The sequence below is a fragment of the Oenanthe melanoleuca genome, chromosome 3 (assembly GCF_029582105.1).
Source record: "Oenanthe melanoleuca isolate GR-GAL-2019-014 chromosome 3, OMel1.0, whole genome shotgun sequence".
In the NCBI taxonomy this organism is placed as follows: Eukaryota; Metazoa; Chordata; class Aves; order Passeriformes; family Muscicapidae; genus Oenanthe; species Oenanthe melanoleuca.
In genome coordinates this window covers 19,048,573-19,071,047 of record NC_079336.1, presented here as the reverse complement: position 1 = coordinate 19,071,047, position 22,475 = coordinate 19,048,573, and the positions used below count along the sequence as shown (strand labels likewise).

Below are 22,475 nucleotides of genomic sequence, written 5' to 3'. Positions count from 1 at the left end.
TGACCAGTGAAAGCACCCAAGGGAATGGCCTGAAGTTGTGTCTGGGGAGGTTTAGGTTGGATATCAGGAAAAAGTTCTTCACCCAGGGGGTGTTGGTATTCCAGGGTCCCCAGGGAAGTGATCACAGCACCAAGCCTGACATAGCTCAAGAATCATTTAGACAAAGTTCTTGGGCACACGATGTGACTCTTGAGGATGGTCCTGTGCAGGGACAGGAGTTGGACTTGGTGACGTTGTGGGTCCTAACTCACCTGATTCTGTGATTCTTCATTCACCTGAGGAAGGTGAACTGCTGGGATTCATTGCTTCCTGCTATCTTCAGAAGGCTTGAAATACATCAGGTTTAAAATGAGGACCTTGTAATGTCTGAAGTGTCAACATTGCTCACTTCTATTTTGTTATGGTTTTTGGAAATCACTAGTTATTTTAAGAGATGACCTGTGTCAACGCCGAGATGCTCTGACACAGATACGAAAACTTTGTAGGCAGTAAAGAACTCACTCACTCCACACCAGTGTCTGCTGAAAACTCCAGCCAAGTGGATGTTGCTTTGGTGAATCTATCACTATTTCTGATCTAGACACTTCTTTCTGAGCAAGAGATTTTAATCAAAGAATAACGTCCTCAGTGTTCGTATCCTCCAAGGCAGGCATTCTATCAGCTTGCTTTCTCAAGCAAAGGTATTAAAGATGGGGAGAGCTCCCCATGGGAATAGAAGGAATGAATGTATCACAGCAGGTCTCATCTTGCTTTTTTAAATAGTGCTATTGTGTGTATGAGTATAGTCCCTCAATTTTTAAAATGGGAAGGAAAAGGTGATATAATCTTGGGGGAGATGACTAGGGAAATCAAATTTCAAGATGGGGAGCCTAAAATCCAGTGTAGTTATGAGAAGGCTGCTCTTCTCAGCAGATTTGGAGATACATCTGTGTATCTAGATTCATCAGTATGTCAATGATCATTTGCTTTGGAAGAATAGTTCCCTCAGTACAAGTTCTTGAATGTTAATCTGTGTACTGATTGTGGATGTGCTAATGTTCTTCATAACAGCTCCCGTGGTGATGTGTTTTCTGTATTTGTGGTGAAAATAGTGTTGACTCAGGCATCTTTTTGTTATTGTTGAGCAGTGCTTACAAGGAGTCAAGGCCTTTTCTGCTCCTCACCCCACCCCACCCCACCAGTGAAGAGGCTGGGATTGCACAAGGAATTGGGACAGCTGACCCCAGCTGACCCGAGGGGTATCCCACACCATATGTTGTCATACTCAGCATACAAGCTGGGAGAAGAAGAAGGAAGTGGGGCACATTTGTGTTTCCAAGTCAACATTGTATGTGATGGAGCCCTGCTTTCCTGGGGATGACTGAACACTGCCTGCCCATGGAAGTTATGAATGAATGCAATGCTTTGCTTGCGTGCATGACTTTTCCTTTACCTGTTTAACTGTCTTTGGCTCAACCCATGAATGGTCTCAATCCTATCTCTCTGATTATTTCCCCCATTCCACGTGGGGGGAAGTAAGCAAGCAGCTGGGTTGGACTTGGCTGCCTATTGGCATTAAACCATGACATTTAGTAATGGCTGTACTATAGTTTATTAAAATGCTGTAGTGTTAGTAGCAGCTCTTGGGGAAAGGATTCAGGATAAACCTCTTGGATAACTTACTTTAGAGTCAGAGATCTGCAAAAGGCAGTTAACTTTGTCTCATTACGTTGGTTATTTCTGTCTACTTTCTTTAGCTGAGGAGAGCAATTGTGGATTTTTGTTTTTGTTTTGTTTTGTTTTCTGGTTGTAGACTAACAACAAGGCAAGGGAACCTTATGAAAACACAGAGTCACTTGTTTATGTCTATATGGAAACTGTAATCATAGCCCATAACAAGGCATTCTGTCACGTAGTTAAGTATGAGAAAGCATAGCTGCCAAGATACACTGGAGGTCCAGTTTGTCTATCAAGGACTGGTGGTTCAAGGATGAAGGGTTTTTTTCAGTTTTGAAGTAATTTATTGACAAGTTATGTGACAATAAAATGTTTTTCTGCTGCAGTGGGATGCGTTCTTCGTACAACAATTTCAGTTATTTTCTCTTGGCAGAATTATTTTGTTATGAATCTGCAGCAGGTTGTCTTTGTAGTGTCCACAGAGTGTACATTAAATGTGAAGTTGCTGTTCAGATAATGTTTTTCTCTAAATATGTTTTTTCCCACCCCCACATACCACAATATCGCCTTGACCACGTGGAATTCGTGAAACTAGAGATGTTGCTTTGCAATGGATAATAACCTATTGTAATACTTTATATTTTAGTATAATGTTTTTTTAAGTTGTTGAAGTATACATGTATGTATAAAAAAGATAATGGCTTTGTTAATGAGTAGATTATTTGCATATATTTCTTTAATCAAATGATACTTGCATTTGACTAACTTGTAGCAGATTGTCAGTGTCGTCAGAAATGGGCCCATAAGAAGAAGAGGCGTATAAGAATACTGATAATTCTGTAGAAATAACTGGATACCATGTGTTTCTGCTGCTGTCTACTTCTAGTTTTTCTGTGTGATTAAATCATTGTAGCTTACAGATTTTAATGAGTAATTCAATCGCGGTGCCTCTGTGCCAGAAGAGACCTGCATTTTGGGCAGCCTTATGACACTTGCATAGGAAGATTCTTGTTTGAAAAATTAATGTGTGTTTAGTCTGTAAATGTACTGTTAATTTATTGCCAAAATGTAGTCAAATAGAAGACTTCAAATGTAACCTTGCTAGTGAACTCTGGTTTTTTAAAGCTGTTTTTCTGGTTCAAGTTTTGAACTTAAATATATATATTTTCAGTTTCACCTTTAAGAGGTAGGGACTGCTCAAAGCAGAGTTCCGTGGAATATGCGGAAAACTCTCATATCAATTAGTTGTTGGGTTTTCTGAAGTCTTAAAGTATTTTTAAAACACTGCATTTCTTCCTGTTAAAAAGTTTTCTTACCCTGCAGTATTCTTGGCGAAATTACTGAAGCGACTCTATGGTGAAACTTCATCTTCTCTTGTTCATACTTCAAGTAGAGAAGAGGAGGTGGTTCTTGAAAATCTTGGATCAAAATCTAAAGAAAAGAATTCAGAAAATGTTCAGATTTCATCAGCAGAATGTAGTACGTCAACTAATATACGCTGTGAATCGATTCAAGGTGAGACTGTGTTGTCATTTTTCTGATAATATGCTTTTAAATATAGGTGCCTTATTTCAGTATAGTATGTCATTTTTTTAATTTATTGATACCAAAAGATGAATTTGAGTACTAGTCCTAGTGGTACTTAATACCTGGAACGTTTGAGGTCCTATGAAAGTTAAGAAATAGTCTTGGTGTATATGCATGGATGTAGCATTTAGCAGTAGCAAATATGAAAGTTCAGTGTAAGCTGTAACGCTCTTTGATACGATGTCTCTTAAATAGTGATAAAATGACTCCTGTTGGTATAGCTCTGCTCAGCTGTTAAAGATGTAGATGAAGACGGGTGGGAACAGATGATCCTGCCCTCATGCTGCAACAGAAGCCCCATGGGGAGCACAAATCCAACAGAAGGCAAATATTAATTCAGAGACTATGTTAGTCCCTTGAAAATGTTGTGTGTGCTTATGCAGTAAACATGAATATTTGAACAGGTAAGTAAAAGTCTTTTTTGTTTTTTCTTAAACAAGTTGAAAAATATGAATGGCATGCCAAAAGATGGAGCTGGAAAATGAAGTCTCTGTGGTATTACTTGTGGGTGAAAGGCTCTGAGCACAAGTATAGGAGTGTGAATTGCTTTGTATTCGTCTAAAACCAGATTTTGCCAGAACTAGAAGGCTGTTAAACTGGCTTGAAATAGAGAGGGATGTTTCACAAGAGTATAAAAAGTTTCCTCTGGGGGAGATGGTCATCCTTCTTACTTGCTTACAGGGAATAACTGGTTGTGGATATGGTCTGGGATGGGAGGGTAATGTCCAGAAGTACGTGAGCAGAATGATTTGGAGGGTTAGAACTGTGTGCTGCATAATAACAGATGTTTGTCTTGTTCTGGGATCTGCTTGGTGGGATTAATGAGACGATTGGTCTGAATTGCATAGAAGCATTGAAGAGCTAGTTCAAGAGTAACCTGTCAAAGAACAAGAAAGTCTTATTTTGACATGCAGAAAACTAAGCAAATATGGCAAGATGCCTGTCTGAGCTCAAGTGAGCCTGGGAGAGCAGCAAAGGGAAGGTGAAGGAAGGCTAGCTGGGACAAGGTAGGCACAGGAGCTGTGTCATCACTGTGGAAGCAGTCCCACAGTGCCTGGCAAAGAAGAGTAGAATGTCTGTTAACAGGAACCAAGTTCAACCAACAGTTCAGTGACACTGGGCAAATTAATAGTGACAAGGCTGGTCTAAGGTGGAGCCAGTATGTCAAGTCTGTGTGTCAGTGTGTGCATCGATTGGTCTGAAATATCCCTCTGGTCACTTTGGATCACATGTCCCAGTCATGTCTCCTTCTACTCACCCCCAACTTCCTCACCAGTGTGGCAGTACAAAAAGGAGGAAAGGCCTTGGCTCTCTGCAAGCTGTATTACATGTCTGTATTATCAAATGTAAACATTTCTGTATTATCAACCCTGGGTTCAGCACAGATCTAGAGCACAGTCCCAATACCAGCCACTGGGAAGAAAATTAACTCTACCCCAGCCAAAACTAGCACACCATTACTGTAATAGAAGAAATTTCAACTTCTGTAGTTTGTATGTTTTGTACTCAATTTGGTTTTCGAGATTAGTACTTTTGGTACTTCTTTTGTGTAGTTAATAATGAAAAGCATGTTTTCAGAAGATTGATAAAGCATTAAACTTATTCTGTACAATGATATGTGATAGCATTGGGAACTAATAGTCTTTCAAAAAAGGTATCAGGCTAGTTATTTTCTCTGTGAGAGAGGAATTACTATGGAGTAATTTCTTAAGCTAAAACTATCTTCATTTGTAGTGAATCTATACCATTCCTTATAAATTAGGGCCTGGCAAAACTCCCACTGAAATGAGGGGTGAGAGAGAGAATTTATTTGACCTTGTGATTTATAACTCCTCTGATTTGTTTATAACTGATTCCTAATGCAATATTCTTCAAGGTAATGAAAGAAAAGCTTTTTATTCGGAATCCTAATACAGGAAAAATGTATCTTATGGGATAGAAAACATGGAATAAAAAGAACTGGTTTATATTTTGGATTTTCACAGCAGAGCAACAAGGCTGGTTTTGAAACTAACAGCAAACTATAACTGAGTTTGTTTTCTATTGGAGGCATGCAAATGCCACAATAGTACAGAAAGGGTTCTGCCTTGATTCAAGTTCAACATAGAAGTACTTAAAAAAAAAAAAAGCCTAGAAGTGAAAAACTCATAAGAAAGAAAGATAAATCAGTTATTCATCTGGGAAACCAACACGCAACCATTCTTTTCTGCTTGTGATTTTTTTTTAATTTAACAAGCTCTTGCATTTACATGTGGTGATTTTGTAGCATTGGACACTGAAAGTACATGTTTAGAGATAGGTAAAAGGTCTGAGCTATAAACTGTGGCCTTGGTGAAGGAAAAACATAAAAGCATTGATTGAATTTTTTTGTCATAAACTGTTTTAAGTGGTTTCTTATTTACAGACCAAAGATTATGGGCGTAACTACAAGAAAGCTGAGGATTTAAGTAGCAGTAGTCAAAGATGGCTATTTGAAAGCAACAATGGAAAATGAATGTTTTTGGTTTTTTTTGTAGATACTAACTCTTTCCTAATTTGAAAGTGATTATTTCAGTCCTGTGAAATACTACTAAAAATGATCTAGTCTCAATAAAGAGTCAAGGATTTCTTTAAAAATAAACTGACTTAGTCTTAAATATTTTCTAGTGTTAAATAACAGATTTTACTATAAAACTCATCACAATGTCTTATTGGCCTTTAACAGTTATTCTCAGATTGTGAAAATTCCATTACCAATTTGTCTGAGCTAATCTACCACCACCTTCCCCCTGCGAGATTCTGATCTTTATTGGAATGCAGTTTGCAGCAGTGCCTTTAAATTTTATGGGTATGTCCCTGTTGTCTTTCCAGATGAGGCTTTTAAGATCATACTTTTATATACTGTAAATATTTGCATTTATATGCCTTTTTGGAGACCACGTTGAAGTTCAGATGCTTCAGAAGATGGAACATCAAGACTGATGTTAATGATTGGTTCTCATTTAATTTTGGATAATTAACAATTTGGTATCAGAAAGGGTTATTCCCATAAAGCTCCTCACATAGTTCTGGAACCGAAGCTTACAATAAGACCTGGAATAACTGGAGGCGGAAGGCAAATTCTGATGGACACTGTCCTTTGTAACTATAGAAAGGCCTTCTGAATAGTATTTGTGTTTTCTTCAGGAGGGTGGTAGTTCTGTTAGACATGGAGAAAACGTGGAGGTGTCATGCTTCTTCTGGACCTCATTAGTCATATATGTTTACTTGAGAAGAGAAATTTTGGATTTTTTAAAAACAAATCAACCAAAACAAAAAACCCACACACACATACAAAAGAAAACCCTGCAAACCAGCTCCTTCCCCCCAAAAAAATCCAAAACCAGCTAGCCAGAAAACCAGCCAACCAAATGATAAACCCAAAACAAAACACTTGCCTCTGTGCAGAATTTGAGGGCATAGATAGTAAGATACACCTTCACTTTGGATTATAGTTGTCCTAAATCAGACTTTTCCCCACTTTTTTGCCAAAATACTTTGTTAGAAAATGAATGCAACCAAAGTAGGGATTCCTATCCTCAGGACAGTTAGAAAATATTTTCTAAATACTTCTCCCCTTGAGGAACTTGATTCCTCTATTGCAAGAGCTGTAGTTCTTAATAAAAGACTTTTTTCTACTTCAGCATAAAATTAAAGAGGGTCTAGATTATCATCTTTATTACCTTAAACCATTTAAAAGTTCCACACGTGTGGTTCTACACAGGTTCATTACCTGATTCTTATGGCAGGCAAAACATTAAAAGAGAGCAAATGGAGAGCTGAAAGCTCCTAAAACAGGGGAACGTTTTTCCTAAACAAAGGATACTTTGTGAATATGCTTCCAAATGCTGTATTAAAAATGCTTTAAAACTTGCTGTATCCCAGAAAAAGTATCTGGCAAAAGACTGAGCATTTCAAAATATAAATTTTTCACATGGTTATGGGCTTTGGCTAAATTCTGTCCCAATAATGGGTTTTGTTAGTTTTTGACCTTTGTTAGGGTTAGATCTATGTGCCACAAGGATTAAAATAATGAGAAATGTTTCTCATGAGGTCTGCAGCTCTGTGATTTCTTTACTTTTTTATTGATATTTTAAAACCTAAGTAAATATTTCTAATAGCTTAGTAGTATATATTCAAATGTGACATGCATGCTTCTAACTAGAGATTTGCTAATTGTAGAATTGACTTTTTCACAGAATTACAGAATAGGTCAGGTTGGAAGGGACCACAGTGGGTCATCTTCTCCAGCCTCCCTGCTCAAGCAGGTCATCCTAGAGCACATGGCACAGGATTTCACAGCCTCCCAGGTCAGTCTGTTCCAGTGCTCAGTCACCCACACAGTAAAGAAGCTCTTCCTCGTGTTCAGGTGGAACTTTCTGTACATCAGTTTCTGCCCATTGCCTCTTGTCCTATTGCTGGGCACCACTAAGAAGAACTTGGAAATGTTCTCTTGACACCCTGTGCTTTAGATACTTACACACATTGATGAGGTCCTCTCTCAGGCATCTCGAGGCTAAACAGGCTCAGCTCCCTCAGCCTTTCCTAGTATTGGGAAATGGCTTCCTTAGTTTCTGATCTTTTTCTTGATCAGAATTATAACTACTTTTTATAAGATTTGGGATTTGCTGATCAGTATTTAGCATCTTCCTTATAAAAATGAAAATTTCAGAGTTGCTGAAGAAGGATAATTGCATTCAAGTGAAATATATAGTGTTTAGTTTGTCAGTATAAAGCGTGCTGTGCCACTTTTGATTTTTGTTTCTTTCCTAGTTCTGAAAATGGAATTTGAAATGCAGAGAGCCTAGCCAGAGTTTTGGATCTTATGGAGAAAACTTACTTAAACTTTTCTTCTTTTATTTAAGTAAGAAATAGTGAAGAATGTTACTAAGCTGTTGCTAGTAATAGATTTTAGTTTTCTAAAAAAGCTGGAATCCATGTTATGCTATATAAATGGACAAACCACAATTTACTCCTTATTCATTAAATAAAAATGTGGATGCCTTATCAAATGTGAAATATCCCCACATTGTTATCCTGTATGAGGAATTCATGTCAAAATTCAGTACAGCTGTGTGATTATTTTGTGTTCTCCTTCTTATTTCTTCCACTGAAGTTATTGATGCTGACAGTGTACTACATTTAAATCATCACTAGGACCCCAGGACTGTGTCCTTCGTTATATGAATCCTGTCTTCCTGCAGACATTTTAGTGTAGAAAACTTAAGCTAGTGACAGAAATGCCTAGAAGACTAAACTTGTCCAAAAAATATGCATGAACTGCCCTGCCTTTTAGTTGATCAAGTTGATGAAGTGCGTATGGTTGAGAAATTAAATTCTAGCAGTACTCAGTGCAATAAACAACTTGTTAAACAATTCAGCTTTGCTTTAGTTAATTACTTTAAAAAACTGTCTATTGTGAATAAGCTAAAGAGCAATGAAGATTGTAATTATTATACAATAAAGTGTTGTCACACATTCTTATAGTCTTTTCTCAAAGGTTTAAAGGTTTGTATAAATTACAGTACTATTATGCTGTGCAAGTGGGACAGATGTATCCAGGAGTAGAATATTTGACTGAAGGTGCCAGCCCAATAGTGGCTGTGGTAAAAATGGTGCCCAGCAAGTTTTACAAGCCACATACTTTAGGGAAACATAGAAATCTTGGATTTAGGTAGGAGAAGGGAAAAAATACCCAAACTCAGCCTAGAAAACCCAACCAATCTAAATCCTGCAGAAAAACCAAGAAACCCCTCTCTCTGTTCAGACTGAGTAGGCTGCATGTATAATATCTGTACTTCTGTTTGTGACAGAAACAGTTCTGTTGTTGTCTCCAGTTCCTCCAGCAATGTTTTTGTGGGTTTTGGAGAGGTTGTTTGCTGCTGGTTGGCAGATTCCTTCCTTTTCCAGTGTTCTTATGTATAATGTTAACTCATTCTTCTCTTCTGCATACTCATTTCAAACAGCTTCATTGTCATAGGGAGCCTATCACAGCTGGCCTCTGTGATACCCCAAAGCAGTTTAACAAGTAGCTCATCTAATCGTGTGTAGTGGTTGCCTACATAGAGTAGAAAATGCCAGCTTTAGCTCTAAGTGTTAACAAGCTCTAAACCTAAACTAGTCAACTACAGGAAAACTAATTGTCTTGGTAAAGGAGATGGAAAAATGGCTTAAGAACTTGATAAAATAGCCTTGTTTTACCAAGAGATGGCTGATAGTACTAAATTGGATCAAACTGCAGCGTAGTGATTGTGTGTTAGCATTCCCACTGTCTGCCTTGACTCCTTGTTTGAAATAATTTTCAATGCATTGATGACAAAACAAGTTGTGTGAGATACCACTCCTGCTCCAATTTACACTGGGGAGTTTATCACTTAAGCTACTATTGTCAAAATTGTAGTTATTCAGAATCAAATCCCATATTTTCTGCTGTTGCACAAGCTTACTTTTTACTTCTGTTTCCTATCAACTCTAACCTCTAACAATTATTTGAAAAGTGGCAGTGTTTATAATGTGAGCTTGATGCTAAACTATGTCCTGAGAAAATACCTTTTCCATAATATTTTGTGCTTTACGTTGCTTTTTACACAAATGAAAATGGCCTGTTAGCAATAACTTCTAGTTATGGAATAGAATATGTGAGTTTAGATTTAAATCTTGTTAGCTTTTACTCTTATGAGCACATCTATTTATTTTCTGGTCTTGTTTCAGGTACGTTCCAATAATGATATAATCACTTCATCAGTGAAGATAATTAAATAATTGCAACTTAGACATGGCCTTTTAGATTCAGTGTTGTTGCGCTTTTTTTTTTTTTTTTTTTTTTTTTTTTTTTTTTTTTTGTAAAGGGGCTTGATTAACAGGGATATATTTGGCTTTTGAGAAATGTGTTGAACAAATAAGATTTGCATCAGGAGAAGTAATTAAGCTGGGTACTTACAAAACATTAAGGTAGCCTTATAATCCTGTTTATGCAGCTTAGACATCTAATCAAAATATTGCATATAGCCATATACCAGGGCATATATGGGACACATATACCATTTAGCTGTATAGTTTGTTTCTTCATTACCACCTATATTCAACTTTCAGAAAACGGCAAAATTTTAATTCCACCACCTGCCTGTAGTCAGTTTCACATCTGAATTGTTCTGTTTTCTTGCTTTCTTCCATCAGTGTTTTTTCCATGCTTCACTCTCACTTTGTTTTCATTACTTTTTGCAAGGAAATGTAGATATTTGAATGATTCATAGGTAGAAGGCAAAAAACATCTTCCCCAGATCATGACTGAGAACAAGAGTTAGTATTTGTATTTAATCAGTTTTTTCCCTGTGACAAAGAGTGTCTGCCACTCCTAATGTAGTGAAACTGATGCTGGGTTATAATGGTAAGTGCAGTCTCCAGTAAAATGAGCTATAGTACAGCTTTTCTATGTGTCTAAAAAATGCACTAAGAGTTAGTATACATGTGGTAGGTATTGAGGGAAATAAATGTGAGATCTCTTGTTCCTTGTTTTTTGTGAATTTCCCATCCCAAGTTTAGGCCTTGTAAAATGTCTGTATTGACCTCAGTTTCCTTTTGAAGTTTTGGTTTTCAACAAGCCGAAGGAAAACACCATGATGAGGAAGTACTTCTGAGGATTTTCTCATTTTGTTTTTTTCTTTCAGTGCTCTAGTCTCATATCCTCTGTAATCTATACTTTTTCTTTTCAATGGACTGAAGAACTTTTGGGAATATGAAGTGTCAGAAGGGAAGTTGTAATGAACTGGCTTGTTTCAACATGCTACCAGGCACAAGTGGTTTACACCCTAAGAACTGGAAGCAGTCATCTGTAATATGGCTAGGACTCTAGGACTCTAAAAAATAATACCATGGGTGTTAAGTAAAAACATGCTTTTCTTGAATATCAAAGGATAGTGAGTGGACTTGTTTTTGTGTAAACATAACTGAATAAGTTATCCAAAATTAAGGTCAATCAAAAAAATTCAGTACTGCTGTCTGCACTAATATGTTGTGACCATTAGTATTATAAAAAAAGATTATTGGAATGAAATAAATGTATTGTACTGCTTCCCACAATGTTCTCCAACAGTTGCTGTGTAAGGATTTTCTGAGCCAGAGGACATGTATCTCTTTAATTTTAAGACCTTTTTCTTTTATCACTTTATTGTTTAAATGTATGTAATTGTGCAATTTAGAATAGAACTTTAAACTTTTACATTTTACTTGGTAAAGTGGGAAATTTGTCCTTCCATGAAGAATAGCAGGCATCTTCAGAATTATAAAATTTTAAAACTCTGAACTTTGCAGAAGAAAAAGCTTTTTCAGCATTCTGTTACATGTATTGGTGCTAATAAAATATATGACAGTAATAAGAGTATACTTGAGATAACTGGATATCTCAAACGTTCAGAAAACTTTTTTTTTTTTTAAATGGGCTTCGTGACTTTTAACTAGTAAAAGGGGAGCATTCTTTAATATCTCTAGTATCTGATTATTTTGTTAATCAAAAAAATCTGTTTATGTCACAGTTTTGTAAGCTCAGACATTTTCTTTGCAGCAGTGTCTGACTTTATTACCAGCCATCTCTTCTTGGCCCAAGGAGATTCTGGCCACAGGATGCAAAAATCCAAATGTAGATATGGTAAGAGTTTGACACACTTGCAGAGGATTAGCAAAGACTAATTCTTGATTTATAAGCTTGCAGACTTCTTAAAGACGCATCTGGTCTGAATGAATATGTCATTTGGAGACTCCCATTTAAAGAGGTAAAATTAAAAAATATAGTCTTGAGTCATCATTTGTTTCCATAGAAGGAGTGGTAACTGTTCTTACTTGTAGGACTGTTACAGATGGTCCCTCAAATTCTGTTATGTGTAACTGTTTTGTCTGGGAGGTTATTATCCTAATATAGCTACTGCTTTTATGATTAAAAGATTTGAATTTTTCAAGACTGTTTTAAATTAATGTTTTCCTGATCATCTTTGTTTCGTAAAACCTAAATAAAAATGGAATAAAAGGGGAAACTTGAATAGGATTCAGAAAGGAATAACTTAAACATTTATACATCCTTATAATTTTAAACCATCATTTTAGCACTTCAGCAATTATCAGCCTGGATGAGGGGAAAAAGTCAATGCAGGTACTGCCAGTTCAATGAATTGGCATCATCTACATGGAAAGGATCTGCTGAAGAATTATCCCTTGTTAATTTTTAATGGATTTTTTCCAAATCACATAGTTGTTCTTCATCTTTCTGTATTATTTATTTATTTTCCTTTATTATCCCTTAAAGTAAGTATTATGAATACTGGAAACTTTTTGGCTCATTCAAGAAAAAGGCAGTATTATTCTAATGTGTTTTCAAAACAAATGTATTCCCTCATGATGAAAACAACGGTGGTGTTTTCACAAGTACCTTGTTTTTGAAGTAGGCTGTCTGAGAAATGTCAGTGCATAGCTAAATTCTTTATTAGAAATACAGAAGTAATTCTCATTAGGGATCTATCAGATGCAACCCCATTTTAAATATTTAGTAATTAGTCCAGCCGTAGTTATACCTAACTGCACCTTGGCGATCAACTTGCTGAGGCTTAGTCAAGTGTGACTTTCAAACTTCTTAATCTTTGCACCCTTCAGAGAAGCATAGGCTGTGACTAAACAGTGTGCAAATGGGAAACCACAGTTTTGTGATTCTTTTTCTGTTGCTTCTGTTGGTTCCTAATATCCATCCATCCATCCATCCATCCATCCATCCATCCATCCATCCATCCATCTTTTGTGAAGCAGTTCTTAAAGAAATAGTGTCTGCTCATGCTGAATGGGGAAAAAATGTTTAGAGTCTCTTTTAAAATATCACTGTAGGTGGAAGCTTCTTCTGAAGATAGATGAGAAGATTTGCCTAATAAAATAGAAAAAAAAATGTTTCTGATATAAAGAACTAACCCATGGAGTATTTGTTTATTTGTAGATGCTGCAAAATTTGGTTCAGTTCTGTTGGTCGTTGATAATTTCAGTGTTCCACACCTGACCCTCTGTAAGGAATTTCAAGATCCTTTATTGCTGTAGTTGGGAAAACATTTGAGAAAATCTGTAGTGAGACCACTATTGAGCCAGATACTCTGGATTTTCTGTTTTGTAGGTAATGATGATACAGTTACATCTCCAAGAAGAATTTACACGGTGGATCTTCCTCCAGAGGGTTGTGTTGCAGTTACTCCAGATGCTCTTAGTAATGCAGTTTCTGAAAACTCTGGCAGTAGTTCTGACTCAACAGGTAAGTTTGTGGGGTTGTCACTGGGATGAATTTTTTGAAAGGGAAACTTCTTAGCAGTTCTTATCAAGTAGAGTCAGACTGCAACAATAAAGTATTTAAACCATTGCTGCCAGTGGGTGTCACTGTTTTGCAACATAAGCAAAATGAGGATGTTCATCCCTATGGGTTCATTTCCATCGTTTGGGGTTTCTAGACTAGATTCAGCATTTGGTGATAGCCATGCAGTGCCACAGATCTTACTGAAGTTACATAGAACCTAACTGAGGACAAAATCTTTAGCTCCTCCCACTCAAGTGACATATATATTCATATTATATATTCTTAAGAGTAAATGTTAGATAAAACTGTTACTAAGTCTACCCTTGATGTTCTGAAGAATTGGGTAAAGGTTAAACAACATTTTAAATTTGCCTCTCTCAGAACAGGTGTTCATCTTTGGAGTTGTTGGGGGGAAGGTATCAACCCTTTATTGTTGAAAGGCATTCTGATGAGAAACTGTGACCATATAATTTCAGAAACAATATTTGATGTTGTCAAAGGATATAAGAGAAGAAGCACAGAATCTGTAAAGTGGGTTCTAAGTTGACCTCAGTTAAATACATGGTTTTCTGAATGACATTGCCAGAATTCAGTTGATTCTGCCTGTCTTTAGAAAGAAGTCCTAAGCTTAGACAAGACAAATGAGTTTAGTTTTCTCAATTGCTGTGTTCCTGTGGATGTATGTTTGTCCAAAATTGTATATCACTGTCATTCACCACTAGGGGCATTCCATAGCAAAGAACATACTGAGGTAAGGCAACTGAAGTAAAACACCTGATATGCAGCAGTTATTAACGTACTGTATCAGTTTCAGCCTGGAGATTGCCTTAAATGCAAGGAAAACATGAGATATAACTTTCAGATATAGAAAGGCAAATTCTTCTTGTCTTTGCAAACAATACCCACAGAGGTGTATTTTGAGCTTGGAAATTTGGTCTAAAGTGTGTTCTGAGCTCCAGTCAGAATCTGAATACGAGTAAAGCTACTCAAGTAGCTCAAGGGACTAAAGCAAAATACAGTGTGACTGAGGGTATATCAGTAATGTTCTTCCTTGGTGTGCAGTGGTTTAAAGACCATTTCTGAGTGACAAAGAAGAACTTTATCAGAGTAACATAAGAATAGATCTTGATATATTGTTTTTGGATTATGAATGGAAAGATATTCTAATTTAGAGCTTCTAGGTTGTGCTCTTCTCAGTTTGATAGGATTCGTGTTTGGAATCCAGAAGCTATTTCTAGGTTACCTTTAACTTTGTTTAGTTGCAGAACTGTCTTTGGACAGTTCACTGGGTTTCTCTTTTCCAGCATGTCAAATTCAAGCTTCTTATTCTGATCTTGAAGCACAATTTCTCTACTTCCATGCCATATAATTTCTGTTTATTGTTTCATGTACTTTGAGATATTAGAGGAATGTTTCTTCCTCTTCTGTATTTTGCTGATAAGACTAAATGAAGTCTCATAATACTTTGTAGGTAAATTCAATTTTATACAGGGACTTAAGTTGCTTTTAAATAAAACACTGGCATACATACTGAACACTGCTGCAATCCTTACTAAGGCATTAGCATGTAGCATTTTTGGCAAATTTACTCAACTGCTGTTTAAAATCTATAAATAAATTAGGTTATATGTGGTGCATATTGGATGTTGCAGTGATACATTATTATATATAATTAGATGTTAGATACATAGCAAAGCAGTTAAGTGGAACAGGATTTAGGATTGAGTTAGGTTGTCTCTTTTTAGAGTCATATAAATACCTGCCAGGTTTTACAGTGGATAAAATATTGAACAATGGCTTTATTTGCTCATTTTTTAGATTTAATATTTTCTTTTAGTATTTCAAAACAAATGTACTCAACCATGATAGCAGTAAGTAGGGTTCTGATGTTGTTTAGTGACGGCATTGGCTGTTGGATGGAGGATGCTTTAGCTGATCCCAGTTTCACTGTTCAGGACAAGTAAGTTTTGGGTTTTAGCCACTTTTTAAACAGTTAACAAAGGATCTGGAATTCTGGGAGACTTGCTTTTGGGTTGGTTTGTTATTTGGCTTTGCACTTTGTCATAGAATCAAGAAAAATTAGGTTTCAAGTGAAGGTTTTTAATCTGTGGCTCCTTTTGTAAGGTAGGTTTGGCTTTAGATGTTACTGTTACCAGTTATTTGCCTAATTATTTTTTCAAAACCTCCTTATAGGGAGACTTTTCTTATATTCCCTTTTTTTACTTGGTCTAGTGTTTCACTACCCTTTAATGCTGTATCTTGCTGCAGTTTAAACCCTTATTTGTTTTGCCTAAATAAGGATGGCAGAATTGGAGATCTGTGCTAATCTTGCAAGGGTGAGGGGACGTGCTTCACTTTAGTTATGTATGTCATTTAAGCATACACATAAAATCTATTGCAGGATGAAGTCTGTGATTTCAGGCAGTGCTCATAAAATATTAAAGGAACATCTTAAGCAATCACACTATGGATTACTTAGTTTGCTCACCTAGATTTAGTTGTGTTTATCTCTTATTTAAATCTTCTCTGAAGGGAGAAAGGAAAGCTCTACCTTTAACACTGAGGAAAAAAGAGGGTGCATGCATAACTGTATGTATGAATATTTTGTATATATAAAATAAATCTATTATGTTTAGAAGTGTCCCAGCTATTCCCAAAGGACCAACTCCATAAGGTGAATTTGAGATTTGGTATATGCATTGTTCTAATCCTGATAGTATCTCTATGATATATTTTCTATGGTAACAGGTAGTCTTCCACTGTGTTTCCTAAAAATGTAAGCAGGTTGTTTATGTACTGTGTCAGAAAAGGTTCCTGTGTTATCCTTTTATACTTCAGAACTAAGGGGAATTAATGATTTGGAAATGCAACAAAAACAAATCTGACTCAAAAGTAGTTTCATTGTTTATCAAACTTTTCTCATTAAAATAATATGACTCTATTTTAGGATTTAAATTTTTCAGTTACGAATCACTGTGATTTGCTGTGTCCTCTCAATAAATTAAGAAAACCAAATACGAGTCTATCTGAATTAATGTAACAAGATCATCAAGAGGAATAGATGTGTCATGGCTGACATTTCCTTGAGGTAAATTATTCTGTAGAAGACTGAAATATCAGTCATTAAAATGTGTATTTCAACATCAACTGTTCCTGAGAAATGGTTTAAAAGTTGAAGTTAATTGAAATTATAAAATAAAATAATTTCTTGTCAGCTCTAAAATATGTTTGGGTTTTTCCATTATTATTGTTGTTTAAACTTCTAGTTCCATTATGGTGGGTGTTGTCAGGATGAAATTAATGATGTCCAGAATAGCTTCTGAACAAAAGGGGAGAAGAAAATTCAGGTAGTCTCTTATCTGTCTGTAGTGTCTTGATTCACTTAAAGGCAGCCCTTTCAGGAAGACTTAATGGTGCTTAAACTTATGTTTGTTTTTAAGGAGAAGCTATTATGAATCGTATGTTGACTGCTTACATTGTTGGCAAGTGGTTGGGAATGTGATACATCACAGGGCTGATATACTTGGCACACCAAGGGAGCAATATGTTTTAAGGAGCTAAAGTCAGCAGCAAACCTTTTTCGCTGAGAGGTAGCACCAGTTGTGAAACTCCAGCATTATGAATCTTTTTGTAGCCTTCAAACTAGTGGAATCATTAGACCATTTAACTTAATCTTCTGTACCTGTTAGAGAGATTTTATCCCATGTTGAGCTCAGCACTTTGTATTTAGAAGAAACCAAACCACACAAAAAAAAGCCTTTCACATTTCAAAGATGTCACAAAGGTTCCACTACTTTCTAGTGCTAACAGTTAATTGGTCTCTATTTAATTAAAAAAAAAGATAATTGCTTTTTCTGCCTTCCTCTATTGAAGGGCCTCCATTTTAAGTAGTATTTTCTTCCCACAAAGAAGCACAGTAATCAAGTCACCATTAATCTTTTTGATTAAACAGGTTCACTTGGGCATTGCTCTAAGATATTTACTTCAATCCAAGTCACATTTGTTGCTATTTTACGTATCAACCTTTTCACAGCATCTTTTTAATATAAACTCCACTACTGCATGTAGTATTTGTGTTTCTTTACCTTTGAAGAAACTAATACTGTTTCAATGTTTTAGATGTGTTTTCATATTAATCAGAGGGTGTAACAGTAGAGAAAAGTTACAAGAAACAGTTTATTTAAAAATTCTTCTGTGTTAATTCCACATCGGCTCATTCATGTATAAAGTTATCTCAGTGGAATCAATAAATATTGTTTGTGTAGGGCTTCTTAACTAAATCGAAATGTTTAGCATACTCAATGTTACTTATTTTAAATTAAAGAGTTCAGGAAATAACTCAATATGAAATAAACTTAACTTCTCTTGAAAACAAAGGGGTTTAAAAACACTTACAGTTGCTTTTTTGCATCTTATATCTGAGAAAAAAAACTATGAAAAAACCTGCAAATCAGGTTGTCTTATAGTGCCTTCTGTCAGCTGCTCCTTCATTGACTGTCCAGAATCTCGTGGCAACTTCTGTGAGAATATCCAAGGCTTATAGCAAGACTAATTGAGAGAATTGTTTCAGAGTAAGGATTCTGCATTTGCAAACTAAAAATAATAAAATTCCTTCCTGTTTTGTTAATTTTTTAATAGAATAACAAGCCCATTAAAGGATTCTTATAAACAAAAATCTTAATTAATTACTTCATTAAGTATGCCTGAATAATGAAAGATGCCACAATACAGTTCTTATTATAGTAGCCAATGTTTTGCTGCACAGATGCACCAAATCATATTTCAAATCATAGCATAAGTGAATGGGATTGATAAACACATGTGTAGAGATTTTTTACAATTTGCTGAAAAAATGTTTTACAGTTCTTCTTTCAGCTATTTTTATAACTCTTACTTTGAGGTTTGCTTCTCTTCCTTCTTATGTTGGATTTGTTAGCATGGGTCTTTCCTTTTCTAGTAAGGATGGTTTGGACTTGCAGGTTGAAAACTTATTTGTGAATGAGTTATTACTTTAAAAAGTTGGTTTCAATAACTCAGCAAGGAAGGAACAGTGATTATATGGTAGTTTGGGCTCTATAGTATTTCTAGTAGTTAGGCTAAGTATTTTAGTCTTTTTTTCTTTCTTTTTTTTCTTTTTTTCCTTTTTTCTTTTTTTTTTTTTTAAATTGGTGAATTCCCTCAGTCAATTTTGGGTGTTCCGGTTTTAATTCTCTGCCAGTTTGGATGTCACTGTTTAGTATTAAAACAATATATCTTTCCTTTATAAAATAATAGGTGAAAACATTCTGTAGTGTATCTTTGTCCTTGCAGAAGTCAATGCATCGCTCCCCGTTTGTGAATGGCAGATTTTTCTAAGCCATCTACAGCTTCAGGAATTCTTGTGTATGTCATCATCAGAAAGCAAGCTGTAGCAACATGACACCTCTGTTGAGGCTGTTGCTATAAGCTTTTTCAAAATATTGTAGTGGTTAGAGATTAATCAATAACTTGGAAGGAGAGATGACTGTGAGGTTAAGGAACTTTCTACAGCCTGTTTCTTCTTCAGCTTAAGTGCACTTGACATTTTGGAATCAGTTACACTGAAGGATACCACAAACAAATAGGACAGCTATAGCCGAAGAATTCTGTACTTCAGATGTCTTTTCCTTTAATATCCTCTTGGCAGACCTTGTATTTGTTGATAGATGCAATGACATTCCTAATACATAAAATCACCACAGTTTTCTTTCTGAAATTGACTAGGATATTAAATAACCATTTTTGTTTTCAGAGTTCAGATAAAGTATTTGTTTGTTAAATCCAGCTTAACTGTTAGAAAAAACAGAAGTCTAGATCCAGTAATGTTCATATGTACACTGACATTGTTATGGGTTGATTGCATCGCTGGAATTATATTAAAAGTTAAGAAAGGTCTAAATCAACTTCTCTAATAGTTCTTTGGAAAAATTTTGATTCCTTCTCTATCCAAACAGAAGATTTCCGTTTTAAAGTGACACCTGATTTAAGAGTTGTCAAGAATTCTAGTTATGTGTTTAACTTTTATCATACTTAATTTTAAGGAATTAAGCATATGCTTGAAAGAAGATGCTTGCTAATGTACTGGCATTACAAAAGCTGGCCAGTGTGATGTCATCTTCTTGGAAGTATTTCTAGTGTACTGAATTACATATAAACATTAAGGTGTAGCTTGGGCAGGCACTTAGGAAAACGTCTCCAGACTATCAGTGTCCTGGAGCAGTGTTACAGGCAAATTCTGTGCTCTGTTAAGCAGCCAGCTAGAATGGAGTAATCACTTCCCTTGATTTCATAGCAAACGAGTCTGAACCTTTTGAAACTGAGTTTAGAATTTACCAAGAAAGTCAATTCTGTCCACTGAGGGTTGTAAACACAGGACTGGGCTATCAGTTGAAGCTGTAAGGATGACTCACTAATTTAGGTTTATATACAATGTAGAAACCAGACATTTCTAACTACCAGTATCTGTAACTATTTACATCTTCTAAATGCCAGTATATTCACAAGCATATGGGTCTATTGCAGAGTGAATGGTACAAATCATAAGTTTTTAATGTCACTGAAGTCTTCAGTATTTCTTGTCATAGTTTCTGACATTAAGATGTTGGTAGACCTCATCAAACAAACAAACAATGCAACAAAACAAACACCCCCACCCCAAACTCCCAAAAAACCCTCTGGAAGATGGCTTTGAATGCCAGATGGCAAAGAAGTCTGCCCCAGATACTTAGCTCAAATTCGTGTTTGGTGCCAGGAAAGGGTGTAAATGCTGAAAATATATTAAGGAAAAAAGAATACATGGTAATGTGTTACACTAGTAATGCTTTTCTTTTACCATGGCTGCATGTTAATGGTTTATTGAAGATCTTTGATATATATTTTTGTAACTGTAAATAAAGTATATGTTTAGATGCTGTATTAGTTTCTGCATGCTTTTAAAAAAGCCTCAAGTATTTCAATAACAGAAATTTACCTTTAAAATAAGCTTTCATTACTATATGTTGCTGTAGTGCAGAAAACAAGGTACCCCTAATCCTAGTGTAGTGGGTTGATGCTGGCTGGATGCCAGACATCCACCAAAGCCACTCCTTCAGTCACTCCCCTCTGCAGCTGGACAGGGGAGAGAAAATTTAGCAGAGAATTCATGGATTGAGATAAGGACCAGGAGAGATCACTCACCACATCACTCACCACAACTGTCATGGGCAGTATGTCTTGAATTAGAGATAGGAAGTTCACAAATTTCTCAGTGTGAGTCCATCTCACAAGCAACAGCTCTCTGAGCTGCTGCAATGTGAATCCATCCCATGGGAACAGCTCCCCTCAAACTGGGGCATGGGTCACTCTTCCACAGAGTGCAATCCTTCAAGTACAGGCTGCTCCAGCATGGGAGCAGGGCCCCTCTCTCCACAGGCCTCCCACAGGGTCACAACCTCCTCTCAGACATCCAGCTGCTCTGGTCTGGGGCCCCTCCACGGGCTGCAGGTGGATCTCCCTGGGCTGCAGGGGCACAGCTGCCTCACCATGGGCTGCAGGTGGATCTCCCTGGGCTGCAGGAGCACAGCTGCCTCACCATGGGCTGCAGGGGAGTTCCAGCTCTGGTGCCTGGAGCACCTCCTGCCCCCCCTTCTGCACTGACCTTGGTGTCTGCAGAGCTGTTCTGCCCACATGTTCTCGTCCCACTCTTATCTGGCCCCAATCACACCTGTGCAGCAACTTTTTTGTTCTAATTTCTTCCTAACTAGGAGGATATCACAGAGATAATACCATCATTTCTGATTCACCATCAGAATGGTTCCATGTCCATCTTTGGAGCCACCAGGTATTGGCTCTGCTGGACACTGAGGAAGCTCCTGGCAGCTTCTCATGGAAGCCACCCCTCTATCCCACCCCCACCACCAAAATCGTGGTCATGCAGACCAAGTACAGCTAGCTTATACCTTTCCATTTTAACAAAGAGAATGCTGGGCTGGATCCCAGAGGAGAGATGCATCCTTAAACAGAGTAAGAATTCGCCAGCAAGTGCATGTTTAATGAGATAGATTGACTCTGGTCATTTCCTTCACTTTCTGTGGTAGTTCTTTGACCTTCAGCTTTTCTTATTCCTTTGTGCTACAATTGGTGTCTCAAATGGAATCTCTTTTTGTTGCATGTCCATAAGTCTGAAAGTAATTTGATTAAAGTAGGTTCTGTAGTCAGGTGACAGCATGCATAGTAAGAGGAGAGGGAAATAGGGCCATTATCTCTGACTTTTGTTTTCTTGCTTTTTGTTTTATTTCAAATTACAGTGATGACAAATATTTTTGTTGAGCATCCTATCCTATAATAGAGAAGTCTCAGAGGAAGAAGAGGCATTGTGGCTTTCTATTTTCTTCTCCTTCCCTACTGAACATATTTTTTCCCTTCTTGCTTCCTGCCAGCTGAGTCACTTCACCCCTTTCAGCTGGGAGTATGCTCCCCCTTCTCCCTTGCAGCTGTGTTACAGGCTTCTGTTGTCATAGTGACAGTAAGGCACTGATGGGGAAGGAAAATAGAGAACAGCATCAACAAGCTCTTTAGATGCCAGCAAAAAAGCCAACACTGTTATAATTGCTGCCTCACTTATGCAGACACCCAACACTTTGGAAATCTGACACAGCTTGACTACTTTCGCCTCCTTGTTTCATAATAAAAGCATAATCAAAACCTAAGCTTTTGTAGTTAAATCTTCATGGAGCAGCAGGTGAAGTCAGTATGGGGCTAGAGGAAGGAGAAAGGCAGAAGACAGCTGGGTCTCTGTCTGCAAGTGCTCCATGGTTCTGAATCTTAGTTCCTTATGTGTTAAAGCAGGAAATTTAATTGGTTTGTGTATCTTGGGATATTTTTAATCATATGATATTTTCAT

The 22,475-nt window shown here is 36.7% G+C and overlaps 1 protein-coding gene across 2 annotated transcripts in view; it reads left to right on the top strand.

Moving 5' to 3' along the window:
* Positions 1 to 22,475, top strand: part of ERICH1 (glutamate rich 1) — a 90,328-nt gene that overhangs the window by 12,006 nt on the left and 55,847 nt on the right. For both annotated transcript variants that reach the window (XM_056486741.1, XM_056486742.1), the window contains exons 2-3: positions 2,980 to 3,171; positions 13,403 to 13,537. In XM_056486741.1, the coding sequence (XP_056342716.1) occupies positions 2,980 to 3,171; positions 13,403 to 13,537 (327 nt within the window). The remainder of the gene's footprint in view (positions 1 to 2,979; positions 3,172 to 13,402; positions 13,538 to 22,475) is intronic.